The sequence below is a fragment of the Schizophyllum commune genome (genome assembly GCF_000143185.2).
Source record: "Schizophyllum commune H4-8 unplaced genomic scaffold SCHCOscaffold_5, whole genome shotgun sequence".
NCBI lineage: Eukaryota > Fungi > Basidiomycota > Agaricomycetes > Agaricales > Schizophyllaceae > Schizophyllum > Schizophyllum commune.
In genome coordinates this window covers 638,472-655,436 of record NW_026089542.1, presented here as the reverse complement: position 1 = coordinate 655,436, position 16,965 = coordinate 638,472, and the positions used below count along the sequence as shown (strand labels likewise).

Below are 16,965 nucleotides of genomic sequence, written 5' to 3'. Positions count from 1 at the left end.
CCTCCTGCCATCATCACCATCTCTTGCGAGGCGCAAGTCTGCCTCAGGCCCTCACCATGGCTCTCCCAGAGCTCGCCGTTCTTTGCCTTTTCGTCCTTCCCGCTACCGCGATGCCCATCAACATGCGTTCCCCTACTGGCACGGCTTGCCTGGCAGTCTTCCTCGCTCTTTTCCTCCTCCTCACCTTTCTATTCATCTTCAAGCTCCTATACAAATCCCGCCGTTGCCGACCTCTATCTGATTGCGGTAGCCACACAGTCAGCGAGAAGACGGACTGGTCGGCGTCGACCATTCGGCCCTTCGAGAACACCAACTCTCACTGGACGGACGATATCCAGAAGAAAGGCTTCCTCGTCGGTCTTTTCGGGTCTCCTTCCTGGGAAACCAGCGCCAAAGCGATCGAGGACCGCGCCCGCATCTTCTGCCGCTCGTTCGACAATCGCTCTTTGCGCTCCTCCCGCCGATCGACCCGCTATGGCAGCAGTATTCGGACGAACGAGAAGTACCCTCACGACGAACTCGAGAAACGCCGCTCGCTCGGAAATGTCTTTGACCACCGCGCCCTCTACACGATCAGCCCCAAGTCGCCGTCTGGCTTCGCTCACGCCGTGCAACTGCCTGTCTTCCCGACCCGCCCTAAGAATCCCTCCCCCGTGTCACGCTCTTCCAGGATGTTCACCCTGCCGAATCTCTCGTTCCCGAAGTCGACGACAGATCCAAGCGACGCGATCGGCCATCGGCAGCGCCGCTCGCGCCTGAGCTGGAAGAGCTGGAAGTCCGGCTCCTCGGCGTCTGGCGGTGCCTCGCTAAGACTGGTCGATGCTAAAGACGTTCCGGATCTGCCTCTGCCTCTCTCGCCTGATCTGGACAAGCGGCAGTCCGTCGCTACGCAGTGGTCGACGGAATCGCGGCCTAGGTACTCGCGCTACAGCCTGACCACGCCGAAGATTCCTATGCCGTCCGCCGTCGCTTCGCCTCTTTTCAGCCCCACTCCCTCGGGTGTCGACGAATTCGGACAGCGTCTCTCTGCCATGTACATCTCGCATCCCTACGCTCTCACTTCGTGCCTCAAACGAAACTCGAGCGAGCCCGTTCCTGCGCCTACAAGCCTCGCCCCACACTCGCCTCAATGCCGCAGTCCGTCTATCCCGAACCATCCGTACTCGTCTCTCGATGCTGTCGTGTCCGCTCAAAGCAACATACCCGCTGCGAAGTCACGCTCTCCGCCTACTACGCCCGATCTGTCGTCCTTCCCCTCGCCGCCTTTGTCTGTTGTGCCGACGCCGAAACTCAAGTCTGCCCTCAAGAAACGCAACCCGAGCACAAGGTCTAGTCGACGCCAGTCACCTGTTGGTCCGTCTCCGCTTCGTATCGTGACGCTGCCTGATTCGGAGTCTGGAGGTCGCATTGTCAATGGTGCGACGGCGGATGGCATGCCACCGATGGAGAACCTCTACGCGCAGTCGCTCTACGCTGGTCTTCCCTTTCTGAACGCTCAGCCGTACGATGGCGTTGGCCTTGGACATCCCTCGTCGTCAAAGGGCTACGCGCATAGCCGGGCGAGCAGCGTGGCGACTCGCGATGACCCCGCGGCCCTACTGGGCATCATTCGCGAGCTCGCAGACGAGGCGAGTGCTTGGGACCCAGAGCTCTTCATGAGCACGAGCTTCCGTGCGATGCTGGAGGAGACGAGCAAGGAGGCCATCCCCGTGGACCGCTCGGCGGAGATGGATTTGGCGATGCTGGGGATAGAGATCATCAGGGAGGAAGAAGAAGAGCTCATGGAGCCCGATTCGAGTGGCTCGGATCAGACGATGGGGTCCAGCGGGAATGGCCAGGCGTCGTTTTGGGAGGAGGGCGGGTGGTCGGGCAGTAGTGGGTAAGTGATTAGCTTGTGATCGTCCAGTATTTGTGCTGACTTTCCCTCGTAGAAGTCCCAGCCCTGTCGTTGAAGTCGGACAAGCGTGCTAAACCCTTGCGAAACCTTTTGTATACCCCGTCTTTTCATCGTGCTAGCTCTCGTCCATCGTACGTGGCGTCGTCTCTATAGCATGCGCACAATCTGACGGACCTTCGACTAGCGTCTTTATTTACTCGCTCTCCAGTGACTATACGCTCATCATGCTCTATCGACGTCCCTTTTGTGTCACTGTCTGGTTCTAAAGTTCCGGCTTGACTTATCCTACTAGTACTACTACTATATGTACCTATCTTCGTACAGAGTCGGTGTATGGAATCGTGTAATTCAGTGACCTGATCTGCTTGTGAGTTCCACAGAAGTTCGGATTGGGCATGAAGAGTTGGGGAGAAAGCAAGACGCTGTGGCGGCTCCACAAATCAACAAACCCGGGTTTTGTCATGGTTCGATGGCCTAGTTGGTTATGGCATCTGTCTTACACACAGAAGGTCCTCGGTTCGAGCCCGGGTCGAATCATTTTTACCTCCTTGCCCATGTGTGTGCACGCCGCTATTTCTTTCGAGCAAAGGACCCCCCCTTCCCAGCATAGCCGCAAAGGCCCTCGTGCGCTTCGATTGCGTGCGAAACTATGTTAGATCAAATCACGTGAGTGACATGTGGCAAGGCGGTCATGTCGCTTCGCCATCTTTTTGTTCTTGTCCGCAAACCACCACCATCTTGACTGCCACTATCTTCGCCGCCGCCACCATGGTCGAAAGCAAACATGCCTTGCAAGCCACTGATTGTGATGACAGTTCTCCGGGAGCAGTGACCTTGACGTCGCTGCCTGACGAGTTGCTGCTGGAAATTGTCGATTGCCTTCCACGCGTGTCGGTCCTCATAAATCGCAACATGCCATACGACGAGGATGATCTGACCCGACGCGAGATCATCTCTGCGCTGTCGCAAACCTGTCGTCGGTTCCGCATCTTGTTGCACCCCCTCTTGTGGCAGACGATTGAGGCAGTGGCAAGCAAGTATTAGTTCATGAACCACGCCTGGCCAAAGAATTGACCGTCTATTCTCAGAGAAAGGTGTACAGTGGAAGAAGAGATTGGCCACAGATCTAGTGCGCCAGCTGGACTTCGCGATCCACAATCCGTCTATTGCCGAACATGTGGAGTGAGCACAATCCTTGCCTTTACCCTATGCAACCCCTGCACTGACGCTGAAGATCTCCTTCTAGGTCATTATCTATAATCGTGACCGATGACCTCTACGCAAGCGTCACAGACAAGCTCTGCGCTGGCCTCGCCATGTTCAAGAATCTCCACACCCTGCAGATACCCAAGGTCACTGGGCCCAATTTCATCTTCACAGATGCCGAGTGGCTCCCCTGGGCAATACAGATGCAGCAGCCTTTGCTTTCTGTGCGCACTATGGCTATGCCGTGGCAGCTCTTCGCGCTCCTGCATTGCACTCCAAACTTGGAACGTCTGCACATCGTCGACTGGACCCCTCGCCCTTGGGGACCAAGGACGTACCATAGACTGGCAAGCAAGGTCCTTCGCCAAGTCCCTTATCTGAAGGAATTAACGAGTACGGATCTGCTACTGGACGCATCTTGGATCTGCGGTGCGTAATCGTCAAAATCCCGAGCTCATGTGCAGCTTGCTCACGTATCTGGTTAGATTGGTACGCGATAGAGGCGCCTAGCCTGGAGCATCTCACTGTACAAGTGTGCGCTCTGGAGAACTGCACATGTTCATGGCGTAAAATTCGCAGGTACGACAGTAGCAGCGAACCTACCCCGAGCCAGCATTACCTAGAGGTGCGTCATGCTCGATCACTTCCTTGATCCCCATATGCTGATGATATGCAGCAAAGCATCCTCGACATCGTCTGGGAGCTGCATTGGCTGCGAACGCTGAAAATCGTTGCCGGGCGCCCCAACGACGATGACACGTTCTGGAAGGAAAGCCAGCTCAACCTGATCGAACCGCTGCGAAGGATGATCCCCAAGCGCAATGTAGAGCCTCTCGAGCCTTCTTCCGAGGCCGAGCATCCGATGGCTATGGTACGCGGACCACCGTCGACGTCGCTCAGTCTCACCTTCGTCTACCCCTCTGGCGCGGAAGAGACTATCGGGATAGAGGGATACTAAAAGCGACACGTCCACTCAAGAAAGTCGATGCTTCGGGCCTTTCGAACACCGCAATTCTTACAGTCCCATACGTAGGCGTACAGTAGAACGTCTACACCCCTGAATTTCATGCTTGCATCTGTTTTCTTGCAGTATCGGCATCGAATTCATGTTTTGTTAAGTAAGATAGCCTCACGGATGCAGTGCAATGCAGCAGCAGACTCGCCAACAGGAACTCCCTAGCTGCGATAGCACGCCAACAACACATATGATACTATAACAACCCCTCCGAGCGCAGTGCCATGATGATAGAGAACGCGGACCTGCGGTCACGCTCGGGCCCGATCCAGTCGTATTTGGAGAAGGGCTCTGGGTCGTCAGGGCTGGCGAAGATGTCGTCGTCGGAGGGTGGTGGTGGTGGTTGGGCAGATGAAGGGGCAGGTTGCGAGGGAGGGGGCTGAGAAGTGGAGGTAGAGGGAGGGGGTTGTGAGGTGGAGGGCGGTTGTGGCGCGGCTTCGGTCGTATCTGACGGGGCTGAAGGATCAGCGGGTGGTGCCTTATCTTCGTCCATAGCATCGGATTGTGAAGGCTGACTTTGCGAAGTATGTGTCTGGGAAGATTCGGCCTGGCTCTGCGAGGGCTGCGTCTGACTCTGCGAAGGCGGCTGCGAGTCCGGAGGCGCCGTGGCCATCGTGTCCGAGCTCGCGACGCTCCCCAGGGTGCCTTCCGACGCTAAATCCCTTGCCGCGTCCGCCTTCCCCTTCTCGTCCTGCGCCTTCCCCTTCTCTTCCTGCGCCTTTCGCTTCTCCTCCTGCGCCTTCCGTCGTTCCTCTATCCCCGCAAGCCACTTTCGCTCCTCGGCCTCCCTGTCCCAAAGGACGTCCTCCCAGATGTTGTCGGGTATCGTGCATATTACGTTTCTTGCATCGGGGATGTTGGGTAGGAGGGAGATGAGGAAGCCGGAGATGAATTCGGGGTTGCCGTCGCCGAGGGGGCTGCGGAGGTCGGGGATGGGGAGGTATTCGGCCTGAACATAGCGGAAAGTCAGGGAACACTCGACGTGCGGCAGCAAGCGCGGGCTGCGTATGTGAAGGATAAGGGATGCGCACCTCGAGGATCATGCCTTTGAGCGTGCCACCAGCGAGGATGACATTACCAACGCAGACGACCCAGTCGGAGCCAATGGTGAAGATGTGCCCATCGATGAGTAGCTGCCTTCCGGATTGATTGGACCCGCCGCCGGCTTGGCGCATGGTCCAAGGCGCGTTCAGTTGTTGAAGGAGCTGCTCGAGCGCCCCTGGAGGACTGACGGGGACCAGCGTGTACTGGTAGTGGCTCGGAGTTGGCTGGTCCTGCGACATCGCTGACATGCTTCCTTGCATCGCGAGAGGGTCCTCGATGAGTACGAACGCGGCGTCGGGGGAAGTTTGCGTGAAGGTGGTCATGGAGCGCTCAGCACCTATCATGCCAGGCAGCATCTGGATGGTCGAGCGGTACAGGCGCATCGAGACTTGCCATTTGCCGCGAGGTTGACCCTGGTTTGCGTTGAGGGGAGCTCAAGGAGGTATTCATGCGACATACATTGTACTTTGAGCGTATGTTCTCCGAGATCATCTCAAGACCTGTTGTTGGCGCGTTCATCCATCGCGCAACGCTGCAGGTCATCGTCAGCGCTGTCTCTCATCCGGCGTGTTCAAGTAATTGTACGTTGTGTATCCCATTTCTCCTTCGACGACGCGTCTTGACAATGAACGCGCAAAACAAGAGGTTTGTGAACAATGGAATTCGCCATGTCGGAGAACAATGGCCAGCGATCGCGGATCACGCACCGGGCCGGTCACGCGGGCGCGTGCGTCGTGACCGCGCGCGATGACCAGGGCCTCCTCTTCATCATCAACCGCGACGACCAGCACTTTTCACAACCATGCCCCCCAAACGCAAAGCAGAGACAGAACTCGAGACCTCGCCGACGAAGCGGGTGACACGCAGGACGACGCGGGAGGCGGCAGTAGCAACACCGGAATCCAAGCGCGCTGCCCGATCGCGCGCCCCCAAGACAACACCAGTGGTCGATGAGGAGTCGGTGGTACGTATTACAAGGACGAGGACGGCCGCAAAGCCGGCGGAGGCGAGCTCGAGCTCGGCCGAGTCCTCGAAGGAGAACATCAAGAAGCGCGTCAGGATGGCGGCTGCAGCTGATGAGGAAGCGACACCGCGCAAGGTTCCCGCGACACCTACGCGCCGCCGTAAAGTGCGAACCCCCTCACCTGCTGAGGATGACGACGAAGATCTACCTCCTGGACCTCCAGCACCTCTGTCAGTGCAACGAGCGCGGCGGGCGGCTGCTGGAGCGTCGCCCAGGAAAGCACCGACACCTTACAACAGGACAAGGGTGCCACCTTCATCCGACGCCGATGAGCCGGGGAACAACACTAGCGAGGCAGCCGACGAGGATACAAGCCCCTCCGCGACACCCACGAAGCGTGGTCGCGGACGGCCACGCACAACACCCGCGACGCGCTCACCGCGCAAGAGGGCAGCGCCTGCACCCCCACCCCTCTACGAGGAATCCGAAGATGACGGACTCGCACCCCTGCCCCGACATCCAAGCAGCCCTTCGAAGCGCCGCGCGCAGATAGCCGCCGCCAGCCCTGCCAAACCGCGCGTCTTGCCTCGCAAGAAGACTGCCGCATCCACCTCACTGAGCTCCTTGACGGACAGCGAAGCCGACGACCATCTACCCTTGGCTAGCAATCGCGCGCAGGAAACTGGGCCTCCGCTCAGGCAATTCCCTACTTCGTTCAACAAGACTGCGATACCGGATTCTTCTGATGCTGAGGCCGGCACGAGCGAGGGCGGGCTGGAGGATGAAAGCCCGACCGCGACCCCGACGAAACGTGCCCGTGGTAGAACAAGCGCGTTACGCATACCCACTCAGTCACCGCGCAAGAGTCAGTCGCCCCGCAAGACCGCGACCTTCGCTCCAAATCTGGGCTCCGAGGCCGACGACACCGACGCCGACGACTTCCCGCCTACACCTTCCTCCCCTGCTAAATCAGCTCGCAAAGCCGTCCCCACCTCGCCCGCTAAAGTACCCCGTCCATCCCTGTTTCCATCCTCTCCTACCAAGCGCGCCGGCAAGCTCTTCACCTTGCCCAACCTCCCCAGAACGCCCTCGAAGAAGCGAAACAAGGCTGACGAGCTTACCCCCTTCCCTTCGCCCGCCAAGAACCGCTCGCCGACTCGCCGGCCTCACTCGCCGCATAAAGCGTCCCCCGTCAAGATCACCTCTTCGCTTGCGCCAGATGTTGCGAGGGCACTGAAGGCACAGAAGGCTGCAATTCTGCGGGCAATCAACTCTCATGATGGGATTGACTACAATGAACCGGTAGTGGAGAATGCAGGCGAGGCAGATGATGAAGAGCAAGAGCCGCATCCGAATGAGGTGACGCTGGAGGAGCTGACGGCACTGTTGCACGGGACGATCAGGCGAGGGGAGGGCAACAGCTGCTTTGTACTAGGGCCGCCGGGGAGTGGGAAATCAGCTGTAAGTAGTGTCTTCGTACCGGGTTTCGGAACGTGCGACTGACTGTGTGCAGATCTTCGAGCAGAGCCTCACCCACGCTGGTGGCAAGCCCATCGTCATCCGGCTCTCCGGGATCGCGCAGACCTCGGACAAGCTCGCTATGCGAGAGATTGCCTACCAGCTAACCCAGCAAACGGGCACCACGTACCTCAGTGGCGGTGATGACGAAGACGACGAAGACGAAGACGCGCCACCACCCGACGCCGACGACGGTGCCGAGGCGCCCCCCACCCTGACCCAAGACGCCGACGAGAACCCCTTCGTCGTCTCCTCCGCCGACCCCGGCGCCCTATCCCCCACCCACGGCAACGTCTCCCTCCCTCCCGCCGCGCAGCTCCCCGCGCTCATCTCCATCCTCACCACGCTCGACCGGCCCGTCGTCCTCCTCCTCGACGCCATCGACCTCTTCGCGCTGCACCCGCGGCAAGCCTTACTGTACTGCACGCTCGACGCCGTGCAGAGCTGCCAGGCGCAGCCCGGGCGGAACGGGCTGGCGGTCGTGGGGCTGACGGCCCGGCTGGACACGCTGTACCTGCTGGAGAAGCGCGTGAAGAGCCGGTTCTCGCAGCGGGTGATGCGCACGGGGCCGGTGCGGTCGGCGGGGCAGTATCATCTGCTTGCGCGGCGATTTTTGGAGGTGGGGGAGTTCAGTGAGAATGAGGAGTGGGGGGACAAGTGGAGGGAGGCGGTGAGGAAGTTTATGGGGGAGGCGGAGGTGGAGACGGTGTTGAGGGACACGTTCAGTTTGACGAGGGATGTGAGGGTGTTGCAGAGGATTTTGGTGGGTGGTGTGTTCGTAGCGAAGGCTATCAAAACTAACTATCCTGTAGACGGGCATGGTCGCACGTCTGACGCCTCAGGCACCTTTCCCGACTGCTGCGGCTCTGCAGGCTGCGGTAGCTTCGCAGCGCATCCGTGAACCGTTCAGCTATCTGCCTCGTATGTGCTTTCTCGATCTGTATTGCCTTCCTTACTAATTATCTTCTGCAGACCTCTCCTACCCCGCCCTCTGTCTGCTCGTCGCCTGGATGCACTGGGATACGATCGGTCACCCCGAGGTCAACTTCGAGATGCTGCGCAAGTCATTCGAGGACGCGTGCCATACCTCAAATGTGATGCCCGTGACGGTCAACGGAGTCAGCATTGGGATGATGCGGTGCTCGAAGGCGATCATGCTAGGGGTGAGTTCGCTGGCCTGTCTCCTGCTCGCCGGCCTATCTCTTGTACGAGCATGTACTGATCTAAGTTGCCAGGCATTCGAGGCGCTGATCGACATGCGCATATTCGTGCCCGTGGCGGCGCCGTCTGCGAGCGTTGGGAACACCTTTGTGAAGTACCGTTGCGCTATTGAGCGGTATGATATCAAGAATGCGGTGAATGTGGACGGGCAGGTGGCGTTGAAGAAGTGGATGGCGAAGACGATATTGTAGATTTGGTGAAGAGAGTACTCTATACTCTGCATTTTTCTATCCTCATTGCACTGTAGACATTCGCATGTATTGATTTCGAAGACTCGGTTGAACTCGGCTGCTCGGTCAATCGAGCAATAGTAAGGTACATAACCGTGGGGCTGATCTGAACATCCGGTACGCATCTGACAATAAGATTGCGGCGAAGGATGTTTGAAACTCGCCCGTCCACAAAGGACATTGATAACGGAGTCTGGCAACACGTTGACAAGACGAAAGAGGAACAATAAGCACCGGCCCGGAGTCCGGGTGCCACATAAAAGGATCACGGATCGTCGCTTTCCCTTCACTTTTCCTCTCATGGTCGAACGCAGCGCCCAACTGGATACCGATGCATTCTCAAGACGGGGAGACCTCACGGCTGAGCGTGCGGCATGCCGCTCGCTAAGCTAGGGACCTTCGGGTTTTACTGAATGGGTGCTAGATCGCGAAATGCACGGTAGACGGGTCGCCGCCGCAGTCGCTGCCTGAGCTGCTTGATTGGCAGCACCCAGCCAGCGGTTGTGAGACCTGTTGCTTTCTGGGCCCTTCGTGGACGTAGTTGGGGGCTTCTGGGGGCCGACGATGGCCGCATGCTGTGTACTTAGCCAGGTGCGGTCGGAGGTTGCTAGTTGTTTGCGCTACGGACGCGTTGGGAGGGCGCTGCGTTCACTGCGGGTGGGGCGTCGTGTGGTCGAAGCTATGTGTACAGTTCAGGTGAGTAGACTCGACCCATAGCTTCGACCACACGACGGTCTCGCACGCAACCCGGACTGGGTGTCGCCGTCGATGTCGTTCGTCCTCTTCAAACGAGCGACGGGGGTGGCACGCTTTCCTCGCCGGCGCGTTGATTGTGTATGTGCGGATGATGAATGCGTCCCCTTGTACCTGGGCGTCCGCCTAGCGAACGGATTGTGGCGTCTGCGCGACTCAGTCAACACGCCGGTGAATTTTTGGAATCCTTTGCAGTTCATCGCCGGGCTTTGCAGCTGCTCTTCTGGGCAGTATTACATACTGTTCTTGAGTTGATTATCATTGGAACGCTTCTTGATCAATCCCCTCTTCACTCAGATATATGTGTGGCTTACTTCTCGGTGTCTACAACGAACGCTACATGAGTGTACTTCTTTTTTGAAACATACATCCCGATGCATTGTTATACCCATACGCTCTGTAGATCTAATAATGATAACTGCGAAAGCCCAGTATGTCAGGCCCTCGGGATTGTGGGTCCACCACATTCTTTCCCTTTTGGTGATAAATCCGGAATATGCCATACCTCCGACCTTTGCTCCTGGGAGTTCGCAGGCAAGAATTTGAACCGTTGCATAGAATTTTGAATACAACAGACCTCCCGCCGACGCGCGACGTAAACGAGGCCGGAATATATCCAGAGGGTGATAAACACGTGCGGCTCGCTTTCTGTCCTTTGCCATCATCACGGCGGGCGCGTCAGACCAGCTGCTGCTCCGCGCCTACGCGCGCCTCCTCTTCCCGCAAAGCAAAATGTGGTCGATGCTCCTCGTCCCGCTGCTCTCGCTCCCGTTCCTCCCCAACCTGATCCCGATGCTCCCCCTCCCGCGCGCAATAGCGCGCCCGCTGCGCTACTATTGCGCCGCGACCGTCTACCTTTCCACCATGGGCCTCGTCGGCTCGGCCGCGACGTTCGTGTCGCTCGTGCTGAACGCGATAGGCCAGGGGTACATGACGAACTACTACGTCGCGCGCATATTCTACATCGTCGCGAGCCGCGTGATGGGCGTGAAGGTCCGCGTCGAGGGCGCGGAGTACCTCGAGCGCGACGACATCGACAGCGCGGGGCGGATGAAGGCGGACCAGACGGGCGTGACGACTGGCCCGGCGATAGTCATGAACAACCACCAGTCGATGCTCGACATCCTCGTCGTGGGCAAGACGTTCCCTCGGCAGACCACAATGATCTCGAAGCAGTCAATCATGTTTACGCCGCTCGGGCCGTTCATGCTGCTCGCCGGCTGCATATTCATTGACAGGGCGAACCCCACCGCCGCTCGGAAGAGCTTGCACGAGGGCGTTCAAACGATGAAGAGGCATAGATTAGGTGCGCGCTCTTACATACGAATGCCGCATCCTGCTTACACCTTACAGGCGTCTGGATCTTCCCTGAAGGCACCCGGCATCAGTCCCCCACCCCATCCATGCTCCCGCTCAAGAAAGGAGGCTTCCACACCGCCGTCGAGGCCCAAATACCCATCGTAAGCCATCGTCCACTTCCCCGATCGCGATAATCGTGTCACTCCGGCTATCTCCCCATCCCCTGCGCTTCCGCCTGTTTCTCGGCCCTTCCCCTCCGCCGCCGCACCCCTAACGCATCGCCCAGATCCCCGTCGTGACCGAAAACTACTGGTGGGCATACCGCCAGGGCGTCTGGGGCTTCGGCGAAGACGGCCCGAACGAGTTGCGCGTCAAGGGTGCGTACTCTTGCTATACCTCGCTAGCTCGGCCAAATACTGAGGCCTCGCCAGTCCTCCCGCCCATCCCCACCGCCGGCCTGACGATCGACGACATCCCCGAGCTCGTCACGCGCGTGCGCGACCAGATGCTCGTCGCGCTCCGCGAGATCAGCCGCGACGGCCCCGCGCCGCGCGCGGACGACAAGACCGCGCAGCTCAGCGTCGGCCCCGCGCCCGAGAAGAGCCCGCTGCCCAGCCCGCCGCCCGAGGAGGCGCCGAAGCCCGTGGAGGGCGTGCCCAAGCCCGTCGTGCCGCTGCCGACGACCGTCGTGGCGTCTGAGAGCGGCTCTGGGGAGAGGCGGCCGGTACCGCTGGCGCATGCGCGGGATAACTCGTCTGTGGAGAGCGCGCCGAGTGAGAGTGGGTCGAATGGGACGGAGGAGGATGAGGGAATGGTGCTTGTGGGGCGGCCTGAGTAGGCAGAGGCGGGCGATGTCATATAGTACCTTCGTACTAAACTAAAGAGGTCTAATCGTGAGCTTTTCTTGCTTACCGCGACATCGATACGAGGGCCAGACGTCAAAGGACTGCAAGCATAGGATATCAAGGTGAGGTGTCGCATAAATCTATGCATGTATGGATTGTCAGTATAGCAATATGAAGCCTAGAGCGTAGTGTTCGGGTTCACGAGCGAATAGCTCCGTTTCCATCAGTGGGCCTCTATCTCGACAGTCTCTTCCGCGCCAGAGGGATAGACGAAGGTGAGGCTGAGCGACGTCGACGGCGGCCCGCGTACCATGGCCGTAGGATCCTCAGTGGCGCGAGAAGGCTCAAGAGGCTCTGCATTGCGCTTGGGGATCATCTTTCGTAGCGGTTCGATCAGGTTAAGCAGGCTTTCTTTCCAGAATGTATCATCGTCGTTGGGCAACCCGGCGACGATTTTCAACGTTCGCAGCCAGTGTAGCTCCCAAACGATGTCGATAATGCTTTCCTGCCTAAATTCAGTATACGAGAATCGGAAAAGTGATCGAGCAAAGCGCACCTCGAGGTACTCCTGGCTCGGGGTAGGCTCGCTGATGACCTCCCCGCGACGTACATAGCTCGAGCATCTGCAGTTTTCCATGGCGCACACTTTCACAGTGAGATGCTCCAGGCTACGCGCCTCCGTCGCATACCAGTCTGACAAATTCTGTGAGCAAGGCTATGGTGTTGGCTTGACGCTTTCTGTATGAACGCACAGGAGATCCATAATGCATCCAGAGGCCGATCCGTACTTGTCAATTCCTTCAAGTAAGGAACCTCGTAGAGGACGCGGCTGGCGCTCATGTGATACAGTCTTTTTTCCCAAGGGCGAGGCGTCCAGTCGACGATGTGTAGGCATTCTAAGTTCGGGGTGCATGCCAAGAGGCCGAAGAGTTGCCACGGGATGGCCATAGTGCGGACAGAGAGCAGAGGTGGCTGCCTCTGTAATGTCCGGGGGAACCACTCCGAACCGTGCTCTGCAAAGATGAAGTTTGGCCCTGTAACCTTAGGTATTTGCAGTGTGTGGAGGTTCTTGAACACGGCGAGGCCCGCGCAGAACTTGTCTTTGACGTTTGCGTAGGGATCATCGGTCACGATCATAGAAAGTATCCTGAAAAGGAGGCATGCAGCGTCAGCGTGAGGTAGCATAAGGCGGAGCTGACAACCACACTCACTCCACTTGTTCAGCGAAAGATGGGTTGTGAATCGTCACGAAGTCCAGCTGACGCATTAAGTCTGCAGCCAATCTCTTCTTCCATTGTATCCCTTTTTCTGGAGGGATGGTCAGTCTTGTGGGTGCGCGCGCTTTTTGCTGACACTTACTTGCCACTGCCTCGATCGTTCGCCACAAGAGGGGGTGAAATAGGCTGCGAAGGCGACGACAGGTTTGTGAGAATGTAGTGATAACCTCGCGTCGTGTCGGATATTCATCGTCGGGGAGCATATCGTGATTGATGAGTGTGGGAAGGCTTGGGAAACAGTTGACGATTTCAAGCAAGAGTTCGTTGGGCAGCGATGTCAAGGACGCGGCATTTGCATCTGATATACGTTGAACACAATCAGTGGCTTGAAGGATAGATACATTGTCATCCATGGGCAAGGCGTTGGCCGTCATGGCGGCGATGGTGGTGGTGGTGGTGGTGGTGTGCGGACAAGAGCAAAACATGGCGAAGCCCGAGGGGTCGTGGCCACCCGCCACATGGCACTCACGTGATTTTCTGAGCAACGATTATCGGAGCCTCCCCTGTAGATACACGAGCACCAGCAGTACAGTATGATCGTCGCGATAGCTGGAGAAAAAGGATGGGTTCATCGCAGCGTGCAGAATAAAACGATGATTCGACCCGGGCTCGAACCGGGGACCTTCTGTGTGTTAGACAGATGCGATAACCAACTACGCCATCGAACCGTTGAAGTCGACCCGCGCATGTGATTTGCGGCGGCCAGTCCTCCCTCGAGCACGCCGCGGCCCAAGTCATCACTGCAACAGCGCTTCGGAGACTTTCCTTCCTTGTCTCCTCCCCTCACCCTTCCCAATGCTACGACCGCATGCTGCATGCACATGTGCATGCTCGACTTCAAGACTAGCGCGACGAGCAGCACCCATCTCGCGAGCGCGCGCCACCCCCACCCGACGCGCCAACTCAACGTACACCGCGCTGCACTTCTACCAGAATAAGCAGCTCGAGGCGTACGCCTCTAAGGAGACCAAGCGGCTGACGCTGCGCCAGCTGGTGGGTCCCCACACCGCTGCCCTTGCTTAGTTCCGGACGATGTCAGGTCTTCTTCGGGCGGTCCATGAACACAGACCGCCTCTTGACGGTGCGTGCGCTAGATCGAAGATGGCGTATGGCTACTGACGCGGAACAGAGCGCAAACTATGTGCGGACAGAACTACCAGTGCGCATCGCGCACCGCATACGCGATCTGCAAGCTCTGCCATACGTCGTCGTCACGCAGGAGGGGATCGCGCGTGTGTATGAGGTGCGAGGTCGCGTAACAACTGCTTTGCTAGTCTGACATCGTGCTCAGCTGTACTGGGAAGCCTTTGAGAGGCATGTCCTTGCACATAGCGGGTTTTCCGCGCCCACTCAACGCCCGCAGATTTCGCAAATATCCTCCAATAAACACGCTCGAAGAGAACAACGAGTTCTGCAGATTCCTCGCAGGCCTCCTCAATGATCAGTTCGTTTCCCTCCTGCCCTTCCCTTCCCTCCGCAGAGCTGACCATCCCACAGTGCTACCGTCATCCCCCTCCTCTCCCTCGGCCTCTCCCTCTCCTCCCCCTACATGTCTCCCGACGCCCTCGACGCCTTCATGAAGCGCATGCTCGTCTCCCGCATCTCCCGCCGCGTTCTCGCCGAGCACCACATCGCGCTCACGAACAACTTCAACGGCCACCGCCTCTACGCGCGCGACCCGCACGTCGGCGTCATCTTCACCGGGCTCAACGTCGCGCGCTCCGTTGAGCACTGCGCGAAGCTTCTGAGGCGGAGACCGACCGAGCGCGGCTGGCCGGAGGTGCATCTGAGCGGGCACATGGACACGAAGTTTGCGTATATCCGCGAGCATTTGGAGTATGTGGTGTTTGAGCTCCTGAAGAATGTGAGTAGGGAGGCTAGATCGAGTTGCGGGCGCGGGGACTGATGGACCGTGTAGTCGATGCGCGCTACCGTCGAGACGCATCCCGACACGAATCACTTCCCGCCGATCCATGCTACCATCGTCGCCGGCGAGCACGACGTCGGCATCCGCATATCAGACCAAGGTTCGCTTATTTCCCCAGACCCCGCCTCTTCTAGTTTCCCCCTCCCCTCTTACCCCACCTCTTCTTTGTGCCCGATCTCTTCTCTTTACCTCACCTCCATCTTCTGTCCCTTTCTCCCCATCACCTGCGCATCTCATGGCCATCTCGCCCTCGCACTGGTGGGACTTTGCCTCATTCGCAATGATGTTGACTCCGATACTCCTTGTCCTTGTCCGTATTCCCATTGCTCGTTCTCGCACTGACATACCCTTCCCAGGTGGCGGCCTGCTCACCCCACACACCCGCGTCTCGAGCCCCGCCGACCTCTTCTCCTTCTCCCATGTGCGTAACGGCGTGCGCCTCGAGTCCTCGCGCATCGGCGCGCTGAGGGAGCTCGGGTCGAGCCCGCAGGGCGTGTGGGCGACGACGCGGGAGCAGCGCGGCGAAACGGGAGAGGATGTGGAGGATGAGGGGGTAGAGAGCGTTGGTGCAGGCGCGGACGGACTAGTGCAAACACCGTCAAATTCCTCCGCGGTCGACTCGCCCGCGAAGGCGGACGACCCGGAGAGGAGAGGGGGGATCGCGCCGCACCCGAGGATCGGGATTGGCCTGCCGATGAGTAAGATTTTTGCGACGTGCGTGGCAGTTTGCTCTTCGCGCCTCTGGACCTGTTGTACTAACGCCTCTACGCCTATCAGCTATTTCGGCGGCTCGCTGGACATGGTCTCGCTGGATGGATGGGGTGAGCTCGCTCGTTCGACTGGATGGACAAGGAGTGGCGATGCTGACACGATGGTCATCAGGAACCGACGCATACCTTCGACTGCCCAAGTTGGTGAGTCTCTTTTGGGAACCGGCGGTGTCGCTCACGTTCACCTCCACCAGGGTACAAATCTAGAGGGTATAGAAGTATAGGTCGCGGTATGCGGTGACCTCGATTGCCAAGACTAAATCAACGACTCGACTCGGACAAGATATCTTGTATACAATCTCCAGCATGCACCTGAAGTCAAGATACGTATATCTGCTCTACTAATGCACCAGCGCTCGTCGCTGCAATGTACAATCGAAACATGCTCATCGCTCAAGGACTCGTGGCTGAGGGTGGACTTGTGTGTGGATGACTCGTGTGTGGATGGCCTGTGCAGGAAGACGCTTCATCCTTTCCGGCTGAAGATATGGCGGTGCGTCCGTCGACTGCTGCTGAACCAGCGAAGATGTTTACCGTGTGGGGCGGTCCGGGGCGCGGTCATGGTGCGGCATTGCTAGCATACACCTCCTTCGGCCTCGGGATTGTCGTCGTTGATGATCAGTCGTAGTTTAGCGCGTCATGAAAAGCGCTGAGCTGGTCGGCGTGCCATAGTGACTATCTCCTCGCCCTTGGCGAACTGCAAGTTCGACTTTTGCCTCGGTCAGGTGATCTGTGACAACGAACCGAACACGTCGTGACTCTTCCCTCTGCGCTCCTCCCCTCACCTCCTCGTCCCATCGAGCTCCACCTCCTCGCAAGAGCCGGCGCCTATCTGTCCATCATGCCTCAATCGCTGTGCGCAAGCCACGCCTGTGTACCTGGGATCTAAATTATGTGGCGTCACGTTTCAACGGCTTTACGGACTCGACGTGATATACATCTCGCAAGCCTCGCTCTCTTCCCCCTCTGTCATCCCTAGCAGCGTGTAGCGACACCCTT

At 58.4% G+C, this 16,965-nt stretch overlaps 7 protein-coding genes and 2 non-coding genes across 9 annotated transcripts; 6 read left to right on the top strand and 3 right to left on the bottom strand.

Annotated features, from left to right (window-relative positions):
* Positions 1-6: 6 nt before the first annotated feature.
* Positions 7-2,264, top strand: SCHCODRAFT_02538036 (uncharacterized protein). Its single transcript, XM_050343598.1, has 3 exons — positions 7-1,879; positions 1,932-2,028; positions 2,082-2,264. Exons 1-2 carry the CDS (start codon positions 57-59, stop codon positions 1,969-1,971), a joined length of 1,863 nt encoding a protein of 620 aa, XP_050200389.1. The 5' UTR covers positions 7-56; the 3' UTR covers positions 1,972-2,028; positions 2,082-2,264.
* A 96-nt stretch (positions 2,265-2,360) lies between these two features.
* SCHCODRAFT_t107 lies at positions 2,361-2,434 on the top strand. Its single transcript has one exon. It is a non-coding gene; the product is annotated as a tRNA-Val (tRNA).
* Positions 2,435-2,634: 200 nt separating this feature from the next.
* SCHCODRAFT_02538033 (uncharacterized protein) lies at positions 2,635-4,177 on the top strand. The gene is made up of 6 exons (XM_050343597.1): positions 2,635-2,930; positions 2,986-3,079; positions 3,144-3,532; positions 3,589-3,637; positions 3,683-3,728; positions 3,780-4,177. The coding sequence occupies exons 1-6, from the start codon at positions 2,666-2,668 to the stop codon at positions 4,059-4,061; spliced, it is 1,125 nt and encodes a 374-aa protein (XP_050200388.1). The 5' UTR covers positions 2,635-2,665; the 3' UTR covers positions 4,062-4,177.
* Positions 3,839-5,811, bottom strand: SCHCODRAFT_02621261 (uncharacterized protein). The gene is made up of 4 exons (XM_003036404.2): positions 5,748-5,811; positions 5,622-5,694; positions 5,150-5,575; positions 3,839-5,067 (listed from the first exon to the last, which is right to left on the bottom strand). The coding sequence occupies exons 3-4, from the start codon at positions 5,543-5,545 to the stop codon at positions 4,315-4,317; spliced, it is 1,149 nt and encodes a 382-aa protein (XP_003036450.1). The 5' UTR covers positions 5,546-5,575; positions 5,622-5,694; positions 5,748-5,811; the 3' UTR covers positions 3,839-4,314.
* Positions 5,812-6,222: 411 nt separating this feature from the next.
* SCHCODRAFT_02666385 (uncharacterized protein) lies at positions 6,223-9,056 on the top strand (the record flags this gene model as incomplete). Its single annotated transcript, XM_050346570.1, has 5 exons — positions 6,223-7,587; positions 7,640-8,407; positions 8,457-8,565; positions 8,617-8,807; positions 8,880-9,056. 5 exons carry the CDS (start codon positions 6,223-6,225, stop codon positions 9,054-9,056), a joined length of 2,610 nt encoding a protein of 869 aa, XP_050200387.1.
* Positions 9,057-10,640: 1,584 nt separating this feature from the next.
* On the top strand, positions 10,641-11,985 carry SCHCODRAFT_02499888 (acyltransferase-domain-containing protein; the record flags this gene model as incomplete). The annotated part of the gene is made up of 5 exons (XM_003037771.1): positions 10,641-11,154; positions 11,202-11,308; positions 11,434-11,524; positions 11,579-11,799; positions 11,911-11,985. The coding sequence occupies 5 exons, from the start codon at positions 10,641-10,643 to the stop codon at positions 11,983-11,985; spliced, it is 1,008 nt and encodes a 335-aa protein (XP_003037817.1).
* A 230-nt stretch (positions 11,986-12,215) lies between these two features.
* On the bottom strand, positions 12,216-13,663 carry SCHCODRAFT_02687352 (uncharacterized protein; the record flags this gene model as incomplete). Its single annotated transcript, XM_003036403.3, has 5 exons — positions 13,352-13,663; positions 13,204-13,300; positions 12,745-13,139; positions 12,549-12,685; positions 12,216-12,497 (listed from the first exon to the last, which is right to left on the bottom strand). Exons 1-5 carry the CDS (start codon positions 13,641-13,643, stop codon positions 12,216-12,218), a joined length of 1,203 nt encoding a protein of 400 aa, XP_003036449.1. The 5' UTR covers positions 13,644-13,663.
* Positions 13,664-13,863: 200 nt separating this feature from the next.
* SCHCODRAFT_t91 lies at positions 13,864-13,937 on the bottom strand. Its single transcript has one exon. It is a non-coding gene; the product is annotated as a tRNA-Val (tRNA).
* A 99-nt stretch (positions 13,938-14,036) lies between these two features.
* SCHCODRAFT_02621253 (alpha-ketoacid dehydrogenase kinase) lies at positions 14,037-16,398 on the top strand. The gene is made up of 11 exons (XM_050345048.1): positions 14,037-14,262; positions 14,309-14,350; positions 14,399-14,512; positions 14,561-14,583; positions 14,633-14,713; positions 14,767-15,133; positions 15,188-15,296; positions 15,553-15,910; positions 15,974-16,017; positions 16,079-16,110; positions 16,161-16,398. Exons 1-11 carry the CDS (start codon positions 14,065-14,067, stop codon positions 16,188-16,190), a joined length of 1,398 nt encoding a protein of 465 aa, XP_050200386.1. The 5' UTR covers positions 14,037-14,064; the 3' UTR covers positions 16,191-16,398.
* Positions 16,399-16,965: the final 567 nt, after the last annotated feature.